At 39.6% G+C, this 26308-nt stretch overlaps 1 protein-coding gene across 1 annotated transcript in view; it reads left to right on the forward strand.

The window, feature by feature from the left end:
* Positions 1-26308, forward strand: part of CDH4 (cadherin 4) — a 442653-nt gene that overhangs the window by 55423 nt on the left and 360922 nt on the right. Inside the window, exon 3 of the mRNA XM_053716006.1 lies at positions 3566-3575. Coding sequence (XP_053571981.1) covers positions 3566-3575 — 10 coding nt within the window. The remainder of the gene's footprint in view (positions 1-3565; positions 3576-26308) is intronic.

Here is a 26308-nt window from a genome sequence, read left to right on the forward strand (position 1 = left end):
AGCCAATGTATCTCCCCATTTAAATTTATGTGATAATTGTGCCATAGTGTCCAAACAAAGTAAGGACAGTAATGCAACAGATAATGATATTGCCCAAGATGATTCCTCAAATGAGGGGAGTAAACATGATACTACATCATCCCCTACTGTGTCTACACCAGTTATGCCCACACAGGAGGCCCCTAGTACATCTAGTGCGCCAATACTTATTACCATGCAACAATTAACGGCTGTAATGGATAACTCCATAGCAAATCTTTTATCCAAAATGCCTACTTATCAGAGAAAGCGCGATTGCTCTGTTTTAAACACTGAAGAGCAAGAGGACGCTGATGATAACTGTTCTGACATACCCTCACACCAATCTCAAGGGGCCATGAGGGAAGTTTTGTCTGATGGAGAAATTTCAGATTCAGGAAAAATTTCTCATCAAGCTGAACCTGATGTTGTGACATTTAAATTTAAATTAGAACATCTCCGCGCACTGCTTAAGGAGGTGTTATCTACTCTGGATGATTGTGACAATTTGGTCATTCCAGAGAAATTATGTAAGATGGACAAGTTCCTAGAGGTTCCGGTGCCCCCCGACGCTTTTCCTATACCCAAGCGGGTGGCGGACATAGTAAATAAAGAGTGGGAAAGGCCCGGCATACCTTTTGTTCCCCCCCCCTATATTTAAGAAATTATTTCCTATAGTCGACCCCAGAAAGGACTTATGGCAGACAGTCCCCAAGGTCGAGGGGGCGGTTTCTACTCTAAACAAACGCACTACTATTCCTATCGAAGATAGTTGTGCTTTCAAAGATCCTATGGATAAGAAATTAGAGGGTTTGCTTAAAAAGATTTTTGTACAGCAAGGTTACCTTCTACAACCAATTTCATGCATTGTTCCTGTCACTACGGCAGCGTGTTTCTGGTTCGAGGAACTAGAAAAATCGCTCAGTAAAGAATCTTCGTATGAGGAGGTTATGGACAGAGTTCAAGCACTTAAATTGGCTAACTCTTTTGTTTTAGATGCCGCTTTGCAATTAGCTAGATTAGCAGAGAAAAATTCAGGGTTTGCTGTCGTGGCGCGCAGAGTGCTTTGGCTAAAGTCTTGGTCAGCGGATGTGTCCTCCAAGACAAAATTGCTTAACATTCCTTTCAAAGGTAAAACATTATTTGGACCTGATTTGAAAGAGATTATTTCAGACATCACTGGGGGAAAGGGCCACGCCCTCCCACAGGATAGGTCTTTTAAGGCTAATAATAAGCCTAATTTTCGTCCCTTTCGCAGAAACGGACCAGTCTCTAATGCTGTATCCTCTAAGCAAGAGGGTAATACTTCACAACCCAAACCAGCCTGGAAACCAATGCAAGGCTGGAACAAGGGTAAGCAGGCCAAGAAGCCTACCACTGCTACCAAAACAGCATGAAGGGATAGCCCCCGATCCGGGACCGGATCTAGTGGGGGGCAGACTTTCTCTCTTTGCTCAGGCTTGGGCAAGAGATGTTCAGGATCCTTGGGCGCTAGAAATAGTTTCTCAAGGTTATCTCCTGGAATTCAAGGAACTACCCCCAAGGGGAAGGTTCCACAGGTCTCAATTATCTTCAAACCAAATAAAGAGACAGGCATTCTTACATTGTGTAGAAGACCTGTTAAAGATGGGAGTGATACATCCAGTTCCAATAAGAGAACAAGGAATGGGATTTTATTCCAATCTGTTCATAGTTCCCAAAAAAGAGGGAACATTCAGACCAATTTTGGATCTAAAGATCCTAAACAAATTTCTCAGGGTACCATCGTTCAAAATGGAAACTATTCGAACGATCCTACCTACTATCCAGGAAAATCAATTTATGACTACCGTGGATTTAAAGGATGCGTACCTACATATTCCTATCCACAAGGAACATCATCAGTTCCTAAGGTTCGCTTTTCTGGACAAGCATTACCAGTTTGTGGCACTTCCATTTGGATTAGCCACTGCTCCAAGGATTTTCACAAAGGTACTAGGGTCCCTTCTAGCGGTTCTAACACCAAGGGGCATTGCAGTAGTACCTTACTTGGACGACATCCTGATTCAAGCGTCGTCCCTGTCAAAAGCAAAGGCTCATACGGACATCGTTCTAGCCTTTCTCAGATCTCATGGATGGAAGGTGAACAAAGAAAAAAGTTCTCTGTCCCCGTCAACAAGAGTTCCCTTCTTGGGAACAATAATAGATTCCTTAGAAATGAGGATTTTTCTGACAGAGGTCAGAAAATCAAAACTTCTAAGCTCTTGTCAAGTACTTCATTCTGTTCCTCGTCCTTCCATAGCGCAGTGCATGGAAGTAATAGGATTGATGGTTGCAACAATGGACATAGTTCCTTTTGCACGAATTCATCTAAGACCATTACAACTGTGCATGCTCAGACAGTGGAATGGGGATTATACAGACTTGTCTCCGACGATTCAAGTAGATCAAAAGACCAGAGATTCACTCCGTTGGTGGCTGACCCTGGACAATCTGTCACAGGGAATGAGCTTCCGCAGACCAGAGTGGGTCATTGTCACGACCGACGCCAGCCTAGTGGGCTGGGGCGCGGTCTGGGAATCCCTGAAAGCTCAGGGTCTATGGTCTCGGGAAGAGTCTCTTCTCCCAATAAACATTCTGGAACTGAGAGCGATATTCAATGCTCTCAGAGCTTGGCCTCAACTAGCAAAGGCCAAATTCATAAGGTTTCAGTCAGACAACATGACGACCGTTGCATATATCAATCATCAGGGGGGAACAAGGACTTCCCTGGCGATGAAAGAAGTGACCAAGATAATTCAATGGGCGGAGGATCACTCCTGCCACTTGTCTGCGATCCACATCCCAGGAGTGGAAAATTGGGAAGCGGATTTTCTGAGTCGTCAGACATTCCATCCGGGGGAGTGGGAACTCCATCCGGAAATCTTTGCCAAAATAACTCAATTATGGGGCATTCCAGACATGGATCTGATGGCGTCTCGTCAGAACTTCAAGGTTCCTTGCTACGGGTCCAGATCCAGGGATCCCAAGGCGACCCTAGTAGATGCACTAGTAGCACCTTGGACCTTCAACCTAGCTTATGTATTCCCACCGTTTCCTCTCATCCCCAGGCTGGTAGCCAGGATCAATCAGGAGAGGGCCTCGGTGATCTTGATAGCTCCTGCGTGGCCACGCAGGACTTGGTATGCAGACCTGGTGAATATGTCATCGGCTCCACCATGGAAGCTACCTTTGAGACAGGACCTTCTTGTTCAGGGTCCATTCGAACATCCGAATCTGGTTTCCCTCCAACTGACGGCTTGGAGATTGAACGCTTGATTTTATCAAAGCGTGGGTTTTCAGATTCTGTAATAGATACTCTGATTCAGGCTAGAAAGCCTGTAACTAGAAAAATTTACCATAAAATATGGAAAAAATATATCTGTTGGTGTGAATCTAAAGGATTCCCATGGAACAAGATAAAAATTCCTAAGATTCTATCCTTTCTACAAGAAGGTTTGGAGAAAGGATTATCTGCAAGTTCTCTGAAGGGACAGATCTCTGCTTTATCTGTTTTACTTCACAAAAGACTGGCAGCTGTGCCAGATGTTCAAGCATTTGTTCAGGCTCTGGTTAGGATCAAGCCTGTTTACAGACCTTTGACTCCTCCCTGGAGTCTAAATCTAGTTCTTTCAGTTCTTCAAGGGGTTCCGTTTGAACCCTTACATTCCGTAGATATTAAGTTATTATCTTGGAAAGTTTTGTTTTTGGTTGCAATTTCTTCTGCTAGAAGAGTTTCAGAGTTATCTGCTCTGCAGTGTTCTCCGCCCTATCTGGTGTTCCATGCAGATAAGGTGGTTTTGCGTACTAAGCCTGGTTTTCTTCCGAAAGTTGTTTCCAACAAAAATATTAACCAGGAGATAGTTGTACCTTCTTTGTGTCCGAATCCAGTTTCAAAGAAGGAACGTTTGTTACACAATTTGGACGTAGTCCGTGCTCTAAAATTCTATTTAGAGGCTACTAAAGATTTCAGACAAACATCTTCCTTGTTTGTTGTTTATTCTGGTAAAAGGAGAGGTCAAAAAGCGACTTCTACCTCTCTTTCCTTTTGGCTTAAAAGCATTATCCGATTGGCTTATGAGACTGCCGGACTGCAAGAACGAGGCTTCTGTTGACCAGATATGTAAGGCAGCGACTTGGTCTTCACTGCACACTTTTGCCAAATTTTACAAATTTGATACTTTTGCTTCTTCGGAGGCTATTTTTGGGAGAAAGGTTTTGCAAGCCGTGGTGCCTTCCATTTAGGTGACCTGATTTGCTCCCTCCCTTCATCCGTGTCCTAAAGCTTTGGTATTGGTTCCCACAAGTAAGGATGACGCCGTGGACCGGACACACCAATGTTGGAGAAAACAGAATTTATGCTTACCTGATAAATTACTTTCTCCAACGGTGTGTCCGGTCCACGGCCCGCCCTGGTTTTTTAATCAGGTCTGATGAATTATTTTCTCTAACTACAGTCACCACGGTATCATATGGTTTCTCCTATATATATTTCCTCCTGTCCGTCGGTCGAATGACTGGGGTGGGCGGAGCCTAGGAGGGATCATGTGACCAGCTTTGCTGGGACTCTTTGCCATTTCCTGTTGGGGAAGAGAATATCCCACAAGTAAGGATGACGCCGTGGACCGGACACACCGTTGGAGAAAGTAATTTATCAGGTAAGCATAAATTCTGTTATTCTGTGTTGTGTGATTATTTTATTAGGTTTATAATGCTGTCTAGCATTTAAAGTCTTCATTCCAAAGCTTTTAAAATAATGTATTAGGTTCCAGGCCCCTCTCAAAATTGGCATAAGTAACACTTATCTCCCTCATTTTTCATTGACTTACATTATAAACTGGGTTTCAATTTACAACGTTTTCGATTTACAACCATTCCCTCTGGAACCTAACCCCGGCGTAAACTGAGGGCTACCTGTATACTGTTTTTGGGCAACATCCTGAGTATAGGCCGCACCCCTAATTTAAAGACTTGCATTAGGGGAAAAAAGTGCGGCCTATACTCGGGACAATACGGTATTTAAGATATTCTATTAGAAAGCATAAGTTATACTGTAATTCTATTTACAAAGCCTCTTTTACGCCCATTTTATATTTTAATTCAGATTTTTGCCTCATCTTATAGTCTCACTGGGTCAGAAACAATTGCATGGTAAAATTACTTAATCTGCCATTATAGGACAATGTTTGTGGGGGCACTTTGAGGCTTGCAGCAATCGTCTTTGAAAGACGTCTTTAGAAACTAGAATGTTTACACTTTTTATGCTAAACTTGCCAATAGGACTAAAGCAAATACCATGATCTGTATTGTAGTTTCATATTGTGTTACATTTTAAAAAGAGTCAACTGAACATACTGAGTTAATTGTAGTCTGCAAGCCCAGTCATGAAAGGTTAAAGGGACATTAAACCCAAAAAATTTCTTTCATGATTCAGATAGAAAATACAATTTTAAACAACATTCCAATTTACTACTATTATCTAATTTGCTTGATTCTTTAGATATCTTTTGTTAAAGAAATAATAATGCACATGGGTGAGCCAATCACATGAGGCATCTATGTGCAGCCACCAATCAGAAGCTACTGAGCCTATCTAGATATGCATTTTAGGAAAGAATATCAAGATAATGAAGCAAATTAGATAATAGAAGTAAATTAGAAAGTTGTTTAAAATGGTATTCTCCATCAAAATCATGAAAGACAAAATGTGGGTTTAATGTCCCTTTAAGTGCAGGGGGTAACTAGATAGTAATGGAACTCTGGGAGCATTGAAAACATGGTTAAATTCAAGGTGTATGTGAACTTTGCGGAAGCACTTTTGGCAGTAATTACAGCCTCAAGTCTTTTTGGTTATGATGCGACAAGCTTTGCATACCTGGATTTGAGGATTTTCTGCCATTGTTCTCTGCAGATCCTCTGAAGGTCTGTAAGGTGAACAGCCATTTACAGGTCTATCCAGAGATGTTCTATTGGATTCAATTCCAGGCTTTGGCTGGACCACTCAAGGACATTTACAGAATTGTCCCTAAGCCACTTTTGTGTTGTCTTTACTGTGTGCTAAGGGTCATTGTCCTGTCTGAGGTCCTGAGCACTTTGGACCATGTTGGATATCTCTGTATTTTGTTGTGTTCAGCTTTCCCTCAATTCTAGCCAGTCCCCAATCCCTGTCACTGAAAAACACCCCACAACATATTGCTACAATCACCATGCTTCACCATTTGGATATAATTGTGCAGGTTATGAGTGGTGCCTTGTTTCCTCCAGACATGACACTTGGAATTGAGGTCAAACAGTTCAATCTTTGTTTCATCAGACCAAAGAATCTTGTTTGTCACAGTCTGAGAGTCCTCTAGGTGATTTTTCGCAAATTCCAAGTGGGCTGTAATGTGTCTTGCATTGAGGAGAAGCTTCCGTCTTGACACTCTGCCATAAAGCCCAGAACGCTGGAGTGTTGCCATGATGGTTGTCTTTGTGCAAGCTTCTCTCATCTCCACACATGATCTCTGGAGCTTAAGCAGAGTGACCATCCGGTCCTTGGTCACTTTTCTTGCCAAGGGTCTTCTCCGCCAATTGCCCAGTTTGTCCGGGCAGCCAGCGCTATGAAGAGTCGTGGTTGTTCCAGACTTCTTCCATTTTAGAATTATGGAGGCCACTGTGCAATTTGCGCAGCGTTGGGCAGCATTAAAAAATATATATGTATATAAATATATATTTATGTGTTTTATATCTGTATATACACATATCAACACATAAATATACATGTATATAAGCATATACATATATATTTAAAGTGAAAACACAGTCTACCATTGACATAAATGTAAAGGCACTTTAAGTATCGTTTTTTTCGAAATTTGCCCTTTACGGGCGCACGTTAAGATAGCGCTCCACTCGTAATCAGGCCCTATATGTCACACCGTGCCGCTCTAGCCGTTGCTAGGGGAGCAGCATCTCCTTACTGCTTGTTGCCTAGGGCTGTGTCGGCTCTGGAGGCGTGTGGTGCTGACATCATCGCCGCACACTCCTGATGCCGACCGGTCCTGTGGCGTCAATCCTCAGTTATTTAAATGGGCAAACAATCTATCACTGCCCAAGTATAGGTGCTACTTTGTGTACTCCTGGGTGTGATAGATTGTTTGCTGGACTGATACACTGTTGCTGATCCCTGCCTGTTTCACTTTGTTACTTGGTTAACCCTGAATTGCTGGACTGATTGATTGTTGCTGATCCTTGCCTGTCTCACTACGCTACCTGGTTAACCCCTGTATTGCTGGATGGATTTATTGTTGCTGATCCCTGCCTGTCTCACTATGCTACCTGGTTAACCCCTTCATTACTGACTGATACATTGTTGCTGAACTCTGCCTGTCTCACTACGCTACCTGGTTAACCCCTGTATTGCTGGACTGATTTATTATTACTGATCCCTGCCTGCCTGACCATTCTCGTAGCTTGCCTTGTGCTTCCCTGCCTGTGGTGTTTGCCGCTCTCCTCATTTGTCTAATATTCTCTGCTCTGGGATATTCCCTATCTTTCCGACTCGATGCCGGGATAACAAGACTCCTGGCCGAGTTCAGTCTGATAGAGGAGTATCCCACGAGCCTTACACTATATTAGCAGTAAATGTTAAATAGTGGATAAATGTATATTACAGGAGTCCGATATCATTGTCTGGGGCTCATATATGTATCATATTTGTATCCATATTTAGTAACCATTATATTTATAAGTAAGCAAAAGTTGATAGTTACAAAGTAGCACAAAATAACCACTTGTATTGGTACTAGATCACATTAATAACCTGTCAAAAATTGTAGGATTGGGTTCCCAAATAATGGGCATGGCCAACATCTTAAAGGGACATTAAACACTAAATACATGCTAGATAGAATGATGCATTCAAAGAAAAGATTAGTCCATGACTAACATGTAGATGTATTTTTTAAAGTTTCATTAGTTGTTTAAAAAGTGACAACATAAGTGTAAAGTTTTAGTGTCTATAAAACACTGGGAGTTGCCATGTTGTAACTTGTGTTACCTTCTCTACTGTGGCCAATTAGGGTCAGTTATAAATAGGTCACTAGAGTGTGCAGCCAATGGTTGTGCTGGATTTAACAGTGTTCTGCACTTCCATTTCTAACAGGAACTGAAAAGCTCACAATTTCAGAATGGAATTACAGGCAAAGAGGACAAAATAAATAATGAAAGTATATTGCAGAGTTGTTTAATTATATACAATTTATCATTTTATATTACCATCTCAAAGTGTTTAATGTCCCTTTAACCATTTTTTTTATATATATATATATATATATATATATATATATATATATATATATATATATATATATATATATATATATATATATATATATATATATATATATATATATATATATATATATATACAGTATATCACAGTGTGTATTCATTTGAATATCAGGTGCAGCTTTCTTCCCAGGCCCTTTTTAATGGGTGCACCACCCGGCTAATTTTACCGACCACCCAGCTAAAAATTGAGCCTAAAGTAAGCTAAAATTGGCTAATGTTAAAGGACCAGTGAATACGGTAGATTTGCATAATCAATAAATGCAAGATAAAAAGACAAAGCAATTTCTCTTAGTCTGAACTTCAAATGAGTAGTAGATTTTTTATGACAATTTTTGAAGTTATGTCTATTTCCACTCCCACTGCATCATGTGACAGCCATCAGCCAATCACAAATGCATATACTGTACGTATATTCTGTGAAATCTTGCACATGCTCAGTAGTAGCTGGTAACTTACAAAGTGCAAATATAAAAATACTGTGCATATTTTAATAATGGAAGTAAATTGGAAAGTTGTTTAAAATTGTCAGCTCTATCTAAATTGTGACAGTTTAATTTTGACTTGAGTGTCCCTTTTACCCCTTCATACCGGGAATTTCACACACACAAAACAAGCGCTGTGTTTGACGTGCTCGTGCACACTTTCCCCATAGACATCAATGGGGAGAGCCGGCAAAAAAAAAGTCTAACACCTGCGATCACGGAAACAACGCAGTCCCATTGATGTCTATGGGGAAAAAGAAAATACAGTTTAAACCTAACACCTCAACATAAACCCTGAGTCTAAACACCACAATCTCCTGCCTCCAACATTGCCAACGCCTGCCTACAGTTATTAACCCCTAATCTGCCGCTCCCGATATCGCTGCTACCTAAATAAAATTGTTAACCCCTAATGTGCCACTCTCAGTATACCACTATACTAAAGTTATTAACCCCTATTCCACCACACCCCAACATCGCCACAACTATATTAAAGTTATTAACCCCTATTCCGCCGCTCCCAATATCACGGCCACCTAAATAAAGATATTAACCCCTATACCTCTGGCCTCCCACATCAGTACCACTAAATAAACCTATTAACCCCTAAACCGCCAGCCCCCCACATCGCAACAACCTAAATTAAACTATTAACCCCTAACACTAACACCCCCTAACTTTAACATAATGAAACTAGAGCTAAATTAAATTTTCAATTATTACCTACATAATACCTATTAAAAACTAAATACTTACCTGTGAAATAAAACCTAAGCTAGCTACAATATAACTAATAGTTACATTGTAGCTAGTATAGGTTTTATTTTTATTTCACAGGTAAGTTTGTATTTATTTTAACTAGGTAGATTAGTTAGTAAATAGTTATTAACTATTTACTAACTACCTAGTTAAAATAAATACAAATGTACCTGTGAAATAAAACTTAACCTGCCTTACACTAAAACCTACCATTACCAAAAATAAAAAAACCTACCATTACCAAAAAAAAAAAACTACCATTACAACCCCCCCCCCCCTGAAGTTATCCAAAAAAAAGATTATTCCTATTCAAATACCCTTTTAAAAAAAAAAAAACATCCCCAAAATAAAAAAGCCTAATCTAGAATAAACTACCTTAAAAGGGCCTTTTGGGGAGGGCTTAAAAGGGCCTTTTGTAGGGCATTGCCCTGAGTTAAACAGCTCTTTTGCTCCAAACAAAAATACAAACACGCCTTAACACTATACAAACCCCTACCCCCCAAACTACCAAGGGCCCTTAAAAGGGCCTTTTGGTTGGGGGGCCCTTTAAAATGGCCTTTTGTAGGGCATTGCCCTAAGTTAAACAGCTCTTTTGCTAAAAAAAACACCCCCTAAAAATATACATTACACAAAATAACAAACAAATTATAAAGAATAAAAAAATGATTCCTATTCTAATACCCATAAAAAAAACACCCCAAAACAAAACACCTTATCTAGAATAAACTGCCAATGGCCCTTAAGGGCCTTAAAGACATCCGCTCTTTTCTGAAAAAAATAAATAAATATATATATATACAAATACCCACTAACATTACAAACCCCCACCTCCCCAAACCCACAAAATAAAAAAACTATCTAAAAAACCTAAGCTACCCATTGCCCTGAAAAGGGCATTTGTATGGGCATTGCCCTTAAAAGGGCATTTAGTTCTTTTACTGCCCAGACCCTAAACTAAAAAAAAAACACCCAAAAAATCCTTAAAAAGCCTAACACTAATTTCCTGATGATCCACTTACAGTCCTTGAACTCCCGCTTGAACGATCTTCCTCCAGGCGGCGAAGTCCTGATCCAAGCGGCGAGAAGTCTGCATCCAGGTGGCCTCTTCAATCTTCATCCAGGCGGCATCTTCTATCTTGATCCCGGAGGCGCGGATCGTGTCCATCCTGAAGACATCCAACTTAGAGCATCCTCTTCATATGGTCACTGCCGTACACTGAATCTTCAATGCAAGGGATGCAATTCAAGAAGGCGTCCCTTGCATTCCTTTTGGCTGAAAATTTTGAATCAGCAAATAGAATGAGGGCTGCTAAAATCCTATTGGCTGTTCAAATCAGCCAATAGGATTTAAGCAGCTCTCATTCTATTGGATGATTCATGATGATCCTACGGTGGCGACCGTATGAAGAGGATGCTCCGCACCGGATGTCTTCAGGATGAACCCGCTCTGCGTCTCCAGGATCGAGATAGAAGATGCTGCCTGGATGAAGATTGAAGAGGCTGCATGGATGAAGACTTTCACCGCTTGGATCAGAACGTCGCCACCGGGATGAAGATTGAAGAGGTCGTCTGGATGAAGACTTCTCACCGCCTGGATTAGGACTTTAACTCTGGGATGAAGATCGTTCAAGCGGGACTTCAAAAACTGTAAGTAGATCATCAGGGGATTTTTGTATTTAGATTCTTTGTAATTTTTAGAGTAGTGTTAGGATTTTTTTAATGTTTAGTTTAATTTAATTGGTAGTTAGTTTAATTTTAGTTTAATTATTATATTAGTTTAACTGGTAGTTTAACCCCTTGAGTGCTAACGACGGCTCTGAGCCGTCACAGAGTTTCCCACTCTGGTGCTAACGACGGCTCAGAGCCGTCGCTAGCACTCTCCCACCTTTAGGGAGATCTGGGGGCTCCCACCCGATCCTACCCCGGCGATTGGGCCTGCATAGGGACAGGCTGGGGCTTCACGTAATGCAGGGTGACATCACCGCACAACTTTATTTATACTTAACAATGTTAAGTATAGGCGCAGGGGTCATGCTACTTAGAAGCCTGTATCAAAGGCATCTAAGCAGCTACAGACCCCCAAGACCCACCGTTGGAAAGGTAATCGCTTAACCTTTCCAACAGTGTAAGTCTTGGGGATCTGAAATAAAGAACAAATAATAAAAACCCTTAAAAAGCTTAGCACCCAGGTGGAAAATTGCTTAGCACTCAAAGGGTTAAACTTAGTTTTTTTTATTTGACAGGTAAGTTTTAATTTAAGATAGGGAAATTGTAATTTTAAGATAACGATAGGGGGTTGTTAGGTTTAGGGGTAAATAGTTTAATTTAGTTTATTTCGATGTGGGGGCTTTTGGTTTTGGGTTTAATAGTTTAGCATACTTCTGAAATTCCTGGCAGTGAAGTAGTGATTAGTTATGTCAGGGTATTGCTGAGTAACATATATCAGATAATATATATTATATACATATACAGTATATATATATATATATATATATATATATATATATATATATATATATATGATAAGGCAAAAGAATCTATTATACAGCTATTTTTTTCAGTTTCATTACTGTACGATTACAGTTCTCTCTATCAAATGGCCTAATGTGAGTAACACAAAACCCTCCTCTTGTTGTCAGAGACATATTACAAACCTGACATGTCCCAGTACACAGAGAAAAGTATGTTTACTCAGACCTCCTGCTGTTCAGATATTAAATAACCAGTACTTCTAAAAAGCAGAATATAATGCATTTTGCTCCCAAAAGCAAACATTTTGGGAGCAAAGTTTGATCACTACCTGAACAGTGGGTAATAAAATTAGCTGATCAGGGGGCCCCCTGTAGTCACAGCAGACACAGGTCTGGACTCATGTTTGAAGCTAGCAAAATCTCAGAAGGGTAATTAATTTAAAACAGGCAAATGATGAGACAAAGAATTCTTCAAAAATTTTGAATACACATATGTTTTCTAGAAAATAGACTTACAGGCATGTGATAATATTGTGACCTTAAAGTTCATTTTAAAGTACAAATCGTCTATAATTTGCAGAAATATTTAATATACTAAGACTTTATGAAAGAATACCAATATATTAGATTACCTTTAGGACTATACCATATTGAATAAATGTCTGCTATATTAAATAAATAGCCGTATTGGTGAATTTAAAATGTTTCACTGTATCAGAATAAAACTACATTGCTTTTTCTTTGTTTCAGGAATCTGGTGTGAAAATGAGGCTTTGGAATAAATACATATTCAATTAGTTATCCTATTAATATAATCATGAATGTGGGTCCATAGTTTAAACATTGTTGAGACGTGAAATGGTGATGTGAAATACCTGTATTAAGTGATCAATAATTATAATGCTCCTATATATCTGTCATGATTTAATTGCTACAGAATTCTATTGCAGGTATGTATGGAATAGATATATGCTCAAAAATGCAATGTAATACCAGGATATTAAATGCTATGATTCTATGAAGAGCAAATAATTAAGAATATAATTACTTCTAATATGGATATATGATTAATCATATCAGACTGCTACTTACAGACAATATTATGATATAAAATAGTAAGAAATATTATGATATAAAAAGAAAGAAATATATATCATATGTATATATGGGTATATATATATATATATATTCTAAATATACCATGTTTGGACTTGTAAATATGTGTTCAGTTAGATTAGATTGGCCATGTATTGAACATATAGTTATTAAAGCTAGGAAATTATAAGTGCATTAAATAGATATTTTTATAAATATATATATAGCCCTGTAATTGAGACACAGAATATTTTAATGTACATGTCTCATTCCCATTCCTGTTGTTGTTACCCGGATGGGCTAAAACCAGTACTACAGCCAAAAGGTTTGACGGAGTGGCATTCCCAGTAGCCAATGAGAGATAAGGCTGTATCCAAATTCTGTTGAATGCTTAAGAAATGGGGAGGAGTTTGGTCTCTGACAAAAGCTCTTTGAACAGAGAGAGAAGGGCCTTTTTTTGCTGCTTATTTTGGTGACTAAGTGAGCCTTGCCTGTTGTCCTTTTTGCAATCCTGTCTTGATGCCATTTTGCTTACATAGGAACGTGAGTGTGCAAACACAGTTTTCTGTAAGACAAATCCTGTCTGGATAAGAGATTATTGGGCTTAATTATCTTCCAAAACTGGTGCAATATTTCCCCACAAATGACAATACAGTTATCTGGAACATTGAACTCTCATATTGGTTACTGGTAATGTATTAACGGTTGTTTTATATTTTTAATGTTTTAAAGCAAAGATATTCTTTATTACTGTAGTTTAATTGAAGCTGGTATTTAAAGGGGTACTGTATAGTTGCAATGCTAGTATTAAATAGACCAGTGTATTTCATATATTAAATATTTCATATATTAAATATATAATAAATATATACCCTATTTCCTTTCCTCAGACACCCTTGCCCTCATTCTTGGTGACTTCAACATCCCCCTTAACAATCCCACTGCCTCATCTGCTAAACAACTTCTGCAACTCACTTCCTCTTTCGGTCTGTCACAATGGACTGATTCTCCCACTCACAAAGACGGTCACTCTCTTGACCTGATCTTTAGCTATCGATGCACTCTCTCAAACTTCTCAAACTCCCCTTTTCCTCTTTCCGACCACCATCTCCTTACCTGCAACATATCATCCCTTCCTACAACTCTCCCACCTTCTACTCCTCACACCAAACTTCACAGAAGCATTATGTCTTTAGATCAGCAACAACTTGCTAATTCCCTTAAACCACTCCTCTCATCCTTCTCCTCCTTTTCCTGCCCTGAACAATCTATCTGCCACTATAATTCCACCCTTATATCTGTCCTTGACAATCTCGCCCCTCTTACCACTGCTCGGAAATCACACACTCATCCTGGCATACTCCTCTGACATGGTACCTACGCAGATGTTCCCATACTGCTGAACGGCATTGGAGAAAATCACGGAGTTCAGCTGATTTTCTTCATTACAAATTCATCTTGAACTCCTACTACTCTGCCCTTAATCTCCACAAGCAACACTACTCTACTCTTATCTCTAATCTTTCTTCAAACCCAAAATGTCTGTTCTCCACTTTCAATACTCTCCTCCGTCCTCCCCCACTTCCTAATACAACTTCTCTGTCAGCTCAAGACTTTGCCAGTAACTTCATTAACAAAATTGACTCCATCCGACATGAAATCAGCTCTCAACATAATTCCATTCTCTCCCCCCTCAAATGCTCTCACTCAACCACAACCCTCATAACCTGAAACTTAGTTCATTCTCCCCTGTTACTGAGGAAGACGTTTCGGCACTTAAACTGCGCTCTCACCTCACTACCTGTCCCCTTGACCCTATCCCCTCACAGCTACTCCCCTCCCTCTCTGCTACCCTTACCCCTATACTAACACACATTTTCAACCTCTCCTTCAGCACTGGTACATTTCCCTCATCGATGAAACATGCACTGGTCACACCTATCATCAAAAAACCTTCCCTTGATCCTACCTCCCCATCCAACTATCTCCCTATTTCCCTCCTCCCTCTTGCTTCAAAGCTTTTCAAAAAACTAGTATATGCACACCTATCCCATTTCCTTACATTAAACTCCCTTCTTGACTCGCTGCAATCTGGATTTCGTCCCTATCACTCCACAGAGACAGCTATTGTTAAGGTCACCAGCGACCTACTTACAGCTAAATCAAAAGGCCACTTCTCTCTGCTTATCCTCCTTGATCTGTCCGCAGCCTATGACACTGTCGACCACCCTCTTTTGCTCCAAACCCTCCAATCCTTCAGCATCTGTGACACAGCCCTTTCATGGCTCTCTTCCTACCTATCAAACCGTACCTTGAGTGTAGCCTTCTCTGGGGTCTCCTCTGCCCCATCACCACTTTCTGTCGGAGTACCGCAAGGCTCTGTCCTCGGTCCCCTTCTCTTCTCAATCTATACGTCATCACTAGGTTCCCTAATTAAGTCCCACGGTTTCCAATATCATTTGCATGCCGATGACACCCAAATCTACTTCTCTGCACCAGACCTTTCTCCTTCCTTGCTAACCTGTGTCACTAACTGTCTTTCTCACATCTCTTCCTGGATGTCCTCTCACTACCTCAGGCTAAATCTCTCAAAACTGAGCTCCTCATTTTCCCCCTTCTTCCAAAATATCCACCCCCAATATCTCTATAACTGTTGACAACTCCATCATTACCCCTACCCCGCATGATCGATGTCTCTGGGTCACATTTGACTCAGATCTTTCCTTCACTCCTCACATTCAGTCCTTGGCTAAAGCCTGCCGCTTCCACCTTAAAAACATCTCTAAATATAGACACTTCCTTACACAAGACACAACTAAGATTTTAATCCACTCTCTCATTCTTTCCCGCCTTGATTACTGCAACTCTGTCCTCTCTGGTCTCCCCACCTGCCGCCTAGCTCCTTTACAATCCATAATGAATGCCTCTGCCAGACTCATCTACCTTACACGTCGCTCTTCATCTGCTGCACCTCTCTGCCAATCCCTTCACTGGCTTCCTCTTGCCTCTAGGATCAAACACAAAACTCTCACTCTTACATACAAAGCCCTCAACTGCACTGCTACCCCCTACATCTCAGACCTTGTCTCCAGATAATCTCCCTCCCGTCCCCTTCGCTCTGCTCATGACCTCCTACTCTCCTCCTCTCTTGCCACCTCATCACACTCCCGTTTACAGGACTTCTCCAGACTGGCTCCCATCTTGTGGAACTCTCTGCCTCGCTCCACAAGACTCTCTTCTAGTTTTTAAAGCTTCAAGTGCTCCCTAAAGACTCTACTGTTCAGGGATTAGATACCTGTTCAGGGATGCATACAACCTACGCTAACCTTTCCTAATACCAGTTCCTCTCCTCCATTGCTATCCCCTGAACCCCCTAGCCTAAAAGTCCAGCTGTTTGTAGATCTCCTTCTTAAGAGCTGACTACAACAGTGCAACTCTTGGCAGGGCCCTCTACCCATTTGATCCCTATAATTGTTTTGTTGTACTCCCCCTTAGCTTATAGCGCTGCGGAATCTGTTGGCGCTCTACAAATAACCGATAATAATAATAATACTAGCCCTAAGTCAATTATTATTGAGAAAAGGGTCAGGCCTTAATATTTATAAATTTGATTGAGTTACTGTGATATATTTTAAAAATTGCATTTATTATTGTGGTTAAATCTCTGGTTAATTATTTGAAGTATTATAAGACTATTTTGGGCCAAATTGTTTAATTATATTTTTCTGGAAGTTCTATTAGATTTATTGAGATTTGGTAAGATTTGTGTTGAAATGTTTGGTTATATTGTTAACTAAGCATTGTTAGTAGTCCATGTTTTGATAGTGGAGTAAGTGTTGCTGGCTAAATACAAATTGTTCTGGTAAAATATATGTGGGATATTTGTTAAGCAATTCATTTTGAGTTAAGGTTAATTTATAGAAATATTTAATCCATTCATGGGATAATAGACAATATCTAGTGAATAGTAATAAATCGAAATATCTCTATAGCCTGCTTTATATTTTATATTGAGTATTGTTACAACTAGACATATATATTTGGTCATAATTAATACACTATTATATATAATCAACGTGTTTAGAGATTAACTGGTCAGAACTCAGTAATTAATTTAATTTGAGAATAAATATTAATGTTTATAATAATTTTATTGTCATAATTTCTAGATATCTCAATATCATTCTGGAATACACTATAGAGATTATATAACGTTTTACTGGAGTGTATTGACAAATTCCACTATATTGATTGGAGATATTGCTGACGATAATTTTATGATCGATTATTAATATTCATAATTCCATTAATCAAAAATATTGTTACGTACAAATATATAACACGTTGGAGGTTACTGCTGAGATAGAGTTAAATAATACTGTAACCTAGGATATATAACAGTAAGATGGCAAGGGTTGTAGTATTCTAGTGTAAGGATTACCCTCCCAATGCTCACCTCTCTGACCCCTCCCAAACAGCACTTTCCCCCCTACACCCATACTCATTCACCACCATCTTAGGTACTGGCAGACAGTCTGCCAGTATGAAATGTTAGGGCTTTATATATATTTTTTATATACATTTTATATAAATTTATTTTCTGCAGTGTATGATTCCCCCTTTCCCTCCCACCTCCCTGATCTCTCCGTAACAGCTCTATAACCCTCCCTCCTCCCACCATCTTAGGTACTCGCAGCTGTCTATAAGTATCCAGTTTGCAGTTGTATTTATTTATTTATTTGTAATTAATTTTTTCATTTTTTCATTTTTATTTATTTTCTGTAGTGTAACTGCCCCCCTTCCTTGCCATCCCTCTGTAGGTTCCCCCCACCCTGATTCCCCATATTTCTGTAGTGCAGCCTCCCATCCCTCCCTCACCCTTCCAAAGTTTTTCTGTAGCGTAGGGACATGCCCCTCCCTCTGCCTCTGTGTTGCCCACCCGCCTTCTCGTCCACACCTCCCACAAGCAGTTGATCGTTACAGACAGTGACAAACACAGTGTCACTGTCTGTAGCAATCTGGTATTTGCTGTCATGTGGTAAAGGGGCACGATTATGGTCATTCACCATATAAATACAGATGCCTATAGCTCAGGAACAGCAGCTCTCGGCTGTCACCAGCTAAGGCTGCTGTAGCCTCCTGAAGCTGTGACATATATATAAGTTATGCGGTACAATAAGAAATGTACCACATGCCATATATATATATATATATATATATATATATATATATATACACAGGGAGTGCAGAATTATTAGGCAAGTTGTATTTTTGAGGATTAATTTTATTATTGAACAACAACCATGTTCTCAATGAACCCAATAAACTCATTAATATCAAAGCTGAATAGTTTTGGAAGTAGTTTTTAGTTTGTTTTTAGTTATAGCTATTTTAGGGGGATATCTGTGTGTGCAGGTGACTATTACTGTGCATAATTATTAGGCAACTTAACAAAAAACAAATATATACCCATTTCAATTATTTATTTTTACCAGCGAAACCAATATAACATCTCAACATTCACAAATATACATTTCTGACATTCAAAAACAAAACAAAAAACAAATCAGTGACCAATATAGCCACCTTTCTTTGCAAGGACACTCAAAAGCCTGCCATCCATGGATTCTGTCAGTGTTTTGATCTGTTCACCATCAACATTGCGTGCAGCAGCAACCACAGCCTCCCAGACACTGTTCAGAGAGGTGTACTATTTTCCCTCCTTGTAAATCTCACATTTGATGATGGACCACAGGTTCTCAATGGGGTTCAGATCAGGTGAACAAGGAGGCCATGTCATTAGATTTTCTTCTTTTATACCCTTTCTTGCCAGCCACGCTGTGGAGTACTTGGACGCGTGTGATGGAGCATTGTCCTGCATGAAAATCATGTTTTTCTTGATGGATGCAGACATCTTCCTGTACCCCCGCTTGAAGAAGGTGTCTTCCAGAAACTGGCAGTAGGACTGGGATTTGAACTTGACTCCATCCTCAACCCGAAAAGGCCCCACAAGCTCATCTTTGATGATACCAGCCCAAACCAGTACTCCACCTCCACCTTGCTGGCGTCTGAGTCGGACTGGAGCTCTCTGCCCTTTACCAATCCAGCCACGGGCCCATCCATCTGGCCTATCAAGACTCACTCTCATTTCATCAGTCCATAAAACCTTAGAAAAATCAGTCTTGAGATATTTCTTGGCCCAGTCTTGACGTTTCAGCTTGTGTGTCTTGTTCAGTGGTGGTCGTCTTTCAGCCTTTCTTACCTTGGCCATGTCTCTGAGTATTGCACACCTTGTGCTTTTGGGCACTCCAGTGATGTTGCAGCTCTGAAATATGGCCAAACTGGTGGCAAGTGGCATCTTGGCAGCTGCACGCTTGACTTTTCTCAGTTCATGGGCAGTTATTTTGCGCCTTGGTTTTTCTACACGCTTCTTGCGACCCTGTTGACTATTTTGAATGAAACGCTTGATTGTTCGATGATCACGCTTCAGAAGCTTTGCAATTTTAAGAGTGCTGCATCCCTCTGCAAGATATCTCACTATTTTTGACTTTTCTGAGCCTGTCAAGTCCTTCTTTTGACCCATTTTGCCAAAGGAAAGGAAGTTGCCTAATAATTATGCACACCTGATATAGGGTGTTGATGTCATTAGACCACACCCCTTCTCATTACAGAGATGCACATCACCTAATATGCTTAATTGGTAGTAGGCTTTCGAGCCTATACAGCTTGGAGTAAGACAACATGCATAAAGAGGATGATGTGGTCAAAATACTCATTTGCCTAATAATTCTGCACTCCCTGTATATATATATATATATATATATATATATATATATATATATATATATATATATATATATATATATATATATATATATATATATATGTCATTTTGGGTTAAGGGCTTAATTTTTTTCAATGTTTACATTTATGTTAAATTATGCAATGAATTTGTGATTTGCTTATCAGAATGTTATAATATTATAAAGTATCACACTACCCACAACTACCCCCACCCGGCTACTTTATAATGCCACCCGGCTTGAAAAAAAGTTGCATATTGTTTTACATTTTAAAAACAGTCATATGAACACAATGGGGCCGATTTATTAAAGTGCGGATGGACATGATACGATGTAGCATATCATGTCCACCGCACATCGATAAATGCCAACAGCATACGCTGTCGGCATTTATTATTGCACAAGCAGTTCTTGTGCAATGCTGCCCCCTGCAGATTCGCTGCCAATCGGCCGCTAGCAGGGGGTGTCAATCAGCCCGATCGTATAGGATTGGGCGGATTGATGTCTGCACCCTCAGAGCATGCTGACAAGTTATGGAGCAGCGGTCTTTAGACCACTTCTTCATAACTGCTGTTTCCGGCGAGCCTGAAGGCTCGCGCGGAAACAGGGGGCATCAAGCTCCATTCGGAGCTTGAAAATTTGGCCCCACTGAGTAAACTGTAGACTACCAACCAAATCATGAGAGGTTATGTGCAGAAAATAATGGAAACTTGCTAGTATTGAAAACATGGTTAAATTCAAGGTGTGTATATTTATATTTATTTATTTCACAATGTGCATTCATTTACTTCAGTCTTCAGTATTGAAAAAATTTTAGTCTTAGTAGACTAACTCTTTGCAAAATATTTTTGAAAATGAGATGGTCTGGAAATAAAAAATATTTTTAAATTAAATATTTTTACTACTTAAGATTTGTGTAAACAATAGTAACGTTTTAAAAAAAAATATTCATTCTTAATTTTATTACTTCAATAAGTAATACATCAATAGTTGCAAAATCTCTTTTTAAAAACTATTGTAAATGAGGCATCACTAGATATTAGAAAGGTAATATTGATTTACTGTGCTTTTGATATATAATAAAATATAATCTATTTAGCATTTTTAAGGTTATTTATTTCAATAATATTTTAGGGATCTGAATGTGGCAGAGCTACATTTAAGTTAGATATTTGTAAAATTTTGTGGGGGGGGGGTGGTTTGTACTATTTGATCTTTCCTTTCATAGTGTGATTTTACTGATCTGTAGTGGGATCTGGGTAAAACAACTTCAGTCACACTAACTTAACAGCTGTGATATTTTGAGTAGAGATTTTGTGTATACTGAGGTATAGCCGTACATAACAACACTGTGTGAGGTTATCACAAACATCATTATAAGTGTATAAAAAGCTTTGCAATATTTTTACCCATTTAGGGTTAAAGCTATGGTTAGGACTACTTGAGAGCTAGCTTTAGGGTAAACAAGAGTTCACTCCTTGGATGCCAGAACAAGTCAATAGTAGATTAAGCCTTGGTTGCAAAGTTGCTTGCAATATCATTGCAAAGGGGATTTTGATTATACCACATTGGCTTCCATTTAAGTCCATTTAAGAAAAATAAAAGTTTCATATGGAAAAAAACATAAACATTTCAACTTGAAAATTGCGGAATTCAGAAAGATTTGTATCTGCCCCTTGTCACATCTTAGAGTTGTTTTACTATTGTAATCTGTGGAGCAGCATCTATCTCACAACCCTCACTTCTTGGTGCTTAGAGCTCAAAAGGATACCGCATCACAAAAATGTTAAAAAAAAACTCAGTCTGTAAGATAGTCCATTCCAATCTAAACACAAGACAAAACTTGGTTAGGGCAGAAGATCACCTCCATGGTGGGAAAGCACACAAAATCTTTGGAGGCTATTGTTGAGAATTATATTGTAATGTACATTCCAAACAAGCATTTTGCAACATATACCACATATAAAAGCTTTTAAGAAGTTCATTAAACTTTTAAATAATCATTGTTTGTTTGCAGTTAAACATTGCTACCAAGCTCCGCCCACAGCTTTCCTCTTGCCCAGTTAGATGTTTTCTTGTATGACAGTTTAGCAGTTCACGTTTTGTATTTTTCAGTTAGCTATTTCAAATTGCAGGTGCACAAATGACAAGGGAGGGCTTTAGATCATCTCACAAGAGCATATAGATCATCTCACCAGAGCAAAGAGCTTTAGATCATCTCACCAGAGCAGAGAGCTTTAGAATTAGATCATCTCACCAAAGCATATAGATCATCTCCCCAGAGCAGAGAGCTTTAGATAATCTCATCAGAGCATAAATATCATCTCACCAGAGCAGAGAGCTTTAGATCATCTCACCAGAGCATATAGATCCTCTCACCAGAGCATATAGATCCTCTCACCAGAGCAGAGAGCTTTAGATCATCTCATCAGAGCATAAATATCATCTCACCAGAGCAGAGAGCTTTAGATCATCTCACCAGAGCATATAGATCCTCTCACCAGAGCAGAGAGCTTTAGATCATCTCACCAGAGCATATATATCATTTTACCAGAGCAGAGAGCTTTATATCATCTGACCAGAGCATATAGATCATCTCACCAGAGCAGAGAGCTTTATATAATCTCACCAGAGCATATAGATCATCTCACCAGAGCAGAGAGCTTTATATCAGCTCACCAGAGCATATATATCATCTCACCAGAGCAGAGAGCTTTATATAATCTCACCAGAGCATATAGATCATCTCACCAGAGCAGAGAGCTTTATATCATCTCACCAGAGCATATAGATCCTCTCACCAGAGCAGAGAGCTTTAGATCATCTCACCAGAGCATATAGATCCTCTCACCAGAGCAGAGATCTTTAGATCATCTCACCAGAGCATATATATCATCTCACCAGAGCAGAGAGCTTTAGATCATCTCACCAGAGCATATATAATCTCACCAGAGCAGAGAGCTTTATATCATCTCACCAGAGCATATAGATCATCTCACCAGAGCAGAGAGCTTTAGATCATCTCTCCAGAGCAGAGAGCTTTAGATCATCTCACCAGAGCATATAGATCATCTCACCAGAGCAGAGAGCTTTAGATCATCTCACCAGAGCATATAGATCATCTCACCAGAGCAGAGAGCTTTAGATCATCTCACGAGAGCATATAGATCGTCTCACGAGAGCATATAGATCATCTCAACAGAGCATGTCTATCATCTCACCAGAGCAGAGAGCTTTAGACCATCTCACCAGAGCATATATAATCTCACCAGAGCAGAGAGCTTTATATCATCTCACCAGAGCATATAGATCATCTCACCAGAGCAGAGAGCTTTAGATCATCTCACCAGAGCATATAGATCATCTCACCAGAGCAGAGAGCTTTAGATCATCTCACAAGAGCATATAGATCATCTCACGAGAGCATATAGATCATCTCACGAGAGGGGAGAGCTTTAGATCATCTCACCAGAGCATATAGATTTCACCAGAGCATTTAGATCATCTCACCATAACAAAGCTGATATGGAAATATTTTACAACCACAAGCATTTAAAGGGACAGTCTACTCCAGAATTTGTATTGTGTAAAAAGATTGATAATCCCTTTATTACCTATTACCCAATTTTACATAACCAACACTGTTATATTAATATACTTTTTACCTCTGTGATTACCTTGTTTTAAAGCCTCTGCAGACTGCTCCCTTATCTCAGTTCTTTTGACATACATGCATTTTAGCCAATCAGTGCTGACGCTGAAAATAACTCCACGGGAGTGAGCACAATGTTATCTGTATGACACACATGAACTAGCAGTGTCAAGCTGTCAAAATGCACTGAGATATGAGGCAGTTCAAAGGCTTAGAAATCAGTATATGAACCTACCTAGGTTTAGCTTTCCAAAAAAATACCAAGAGAGCAAAGCAAATTTGATGATATTGGAAAGTTTTTTAAAATTGCATGTCCTATCTGAGTCATGAAAGTTTAATTTTGACTAGACTGTCCCTTTAAGTAAACTATTTTGCAAGTGTGTTTCCAAAGTGTTGTGGTTGTGATTATTATTCTTCTGCATTGCTAGCAGTTTGCCATAAATGTGTGTAATGATATCATGTGTTTGGCACCTCATGCATCTATAGAAGTTAATGGCACTAACACCCTCTAATAAAACTCTGATATAGGTGGAGTGATCTTGCCTTTACAATAAGGCCCCGCAGCAAACTCACGGGTGTCTCTAAATCTAACCCATTGTGTCCATAGCAACATTACAGCAGTAATATTGGGCAACATTCTCAGTAAGATAAACTCAAAACGAATTCCCCATAAAGAGCCTGATTAAATGCTCCTGCTCACACACTAACTCAGCTAGAAGTAAGGTTTTTATGCGTGTCGGAGAGCACTCATATTACAAGTTAAAAGTAAAAATGTTTTGCTTGTGCTCTAGCCTGATGTGCACAAAAAGCCGAACTTCAAACATCACAATCCTGTTAACAGATTCCCCCATAGAAGTCAACGTAGCAAAAAAAGTGGAAAAAAAGTGGAAAAAACCCTAACACCCTACTTGCTTGCAAATCCGATTGCATATTCTCAGGTGCGCTATTCCAACATTTCACATTCCAATGTTCTTCACATAGCAAAATATGTTATATATTGCACATTTAAAAGGACCAGTGAGTGCTGCCATTTGTTCATTGCTATTCAACTCCTGCATGCACCCTGGCAGATTGACCTAAGAAGTGAGAGTGCTCTCCAGCTGCTTATATATATATATATATATATATATATATATATATATATATATATATATATATATATATATATATATATATATATATATATATATATATATATATATATATATATATATATCATTACCTACAGTATATATATATATATATATATATATATATATATCATTACCTACAGTATCTCACAAAAGTGAGTACACCCTTCACATTTTTGTAAATATTCTATTATATATTTTCATGTGACAACACTGAAGAAATGACACTTTGCTACAATATAAAGTAGTGAGTGTACAGCCTGTATAACAGTGTAAATTTGCTGTCCCCTCCAAATAACTCAATACACAGTCATTAATGTCTAAACCGTTGGCAACAAAATTGAGTACACCCCTAAGTGGAAATGTCCAAATTGGGCCCAAAGTGTCAATATTTTGTGTGGCCACCATTATTTTCCAGCACTGCCTTAACCCTCTTGGGCATGGAGTTCACCAGAGCTTCACAGGTTGCCACTTTAGTCCTCTTCCACTCCTCCATGATGACATCACAGAGCTGGTGGATGTTAGAGACCTTGCGCTCCCACCTTCTGTTTGAGGATGCCCCACAGATGCTTAATAGGGTTTAGGTCTGGAGACATGCTTGGCCAGTCCATCACCTTTACCCTCAGCTTCTTTAGCAAGGCAGTGGTCATCTTGGAGGTGTGTTTGGGGTCATTATCATGTTGGAATACTGCCCTGCGGCCCAGTCTCCAAAGGGAGGGGATCATGCTCTGCTTCAGTATGTCACAGTACATGTTGGCATTCATGGTTCCCTCAATGAACTTTAGCTCCCCAGTGCCAGCAGCACTCATGAAGGCCCAGACCATGACACTCCCACCACCATGCTTGACTGTAGGCAAGACACACTTGTCTTTGTGCTCCTCACCTAGTTGCCGCCAGACATGCTTGACACCATCTGAACCAAATAAGTTTATCTTGGTCTTATCAGACCACAGGACATGGTTCCAGTAATCCATGTTCTTAGTCTGCTTGTCTTCAGCAAACTGTTTGCGGGCTTTTTTGTGCATATATCTTTAGAAGAGGTTTCCTTCTGGGACGACAGCCATGCAGACCAATTTGATGCAGTGTGCGGCATATGGTCTGAGCACTGACAGGCTGACCCCCACCCCTTCAACCTCTGCAGCAATGCTGGCAGCACTCTTACGTATATTTTCCAAAGACAACCTCTGGATTTGACCCTGAGCATGTGCACTCAACTTCTTTGGTCGACCATGGCGAGGCCTGTTCTGAGTGGAACCTGTCCTGTGAAACCGCTGTATGGTCTTGCCCACCATGCTGCAGCTCAGTTTCAGGGTCTTGGCAATCTTCTTATAGCCTAGGCTATCTTAATGTAGAGCAACAATTCTTTTTTTCAGATCCTCAGAGAGTTCTTTGCCATGAGGTGCCATGTTGAACTTCCAATGACCAGTTTGAGAGTGTAAGAGCGATAACACCAAATTTAACACACCTGCTCCCCATTCACACCTGAGACCTTGTAACACTAATGAGTCACATGACACCGGGGAGGGAAAATGGCTAATTGGGCCCAATT

This window comes from Bombina bombina, chromosome 1 (assembly GCF_027579735.1).
Source record: "Bombina bombina isolate aBomBom1 chromosome 1, aBomBom1.pri, whole genome shotgun sequence".
Taxonomy (NCBI): domain Eukaryota; kingdom Metazoa; phylum Chordata; class Amphibia; order Anura; family Bombinatoridae; genus Bombina; species Bombina bombina.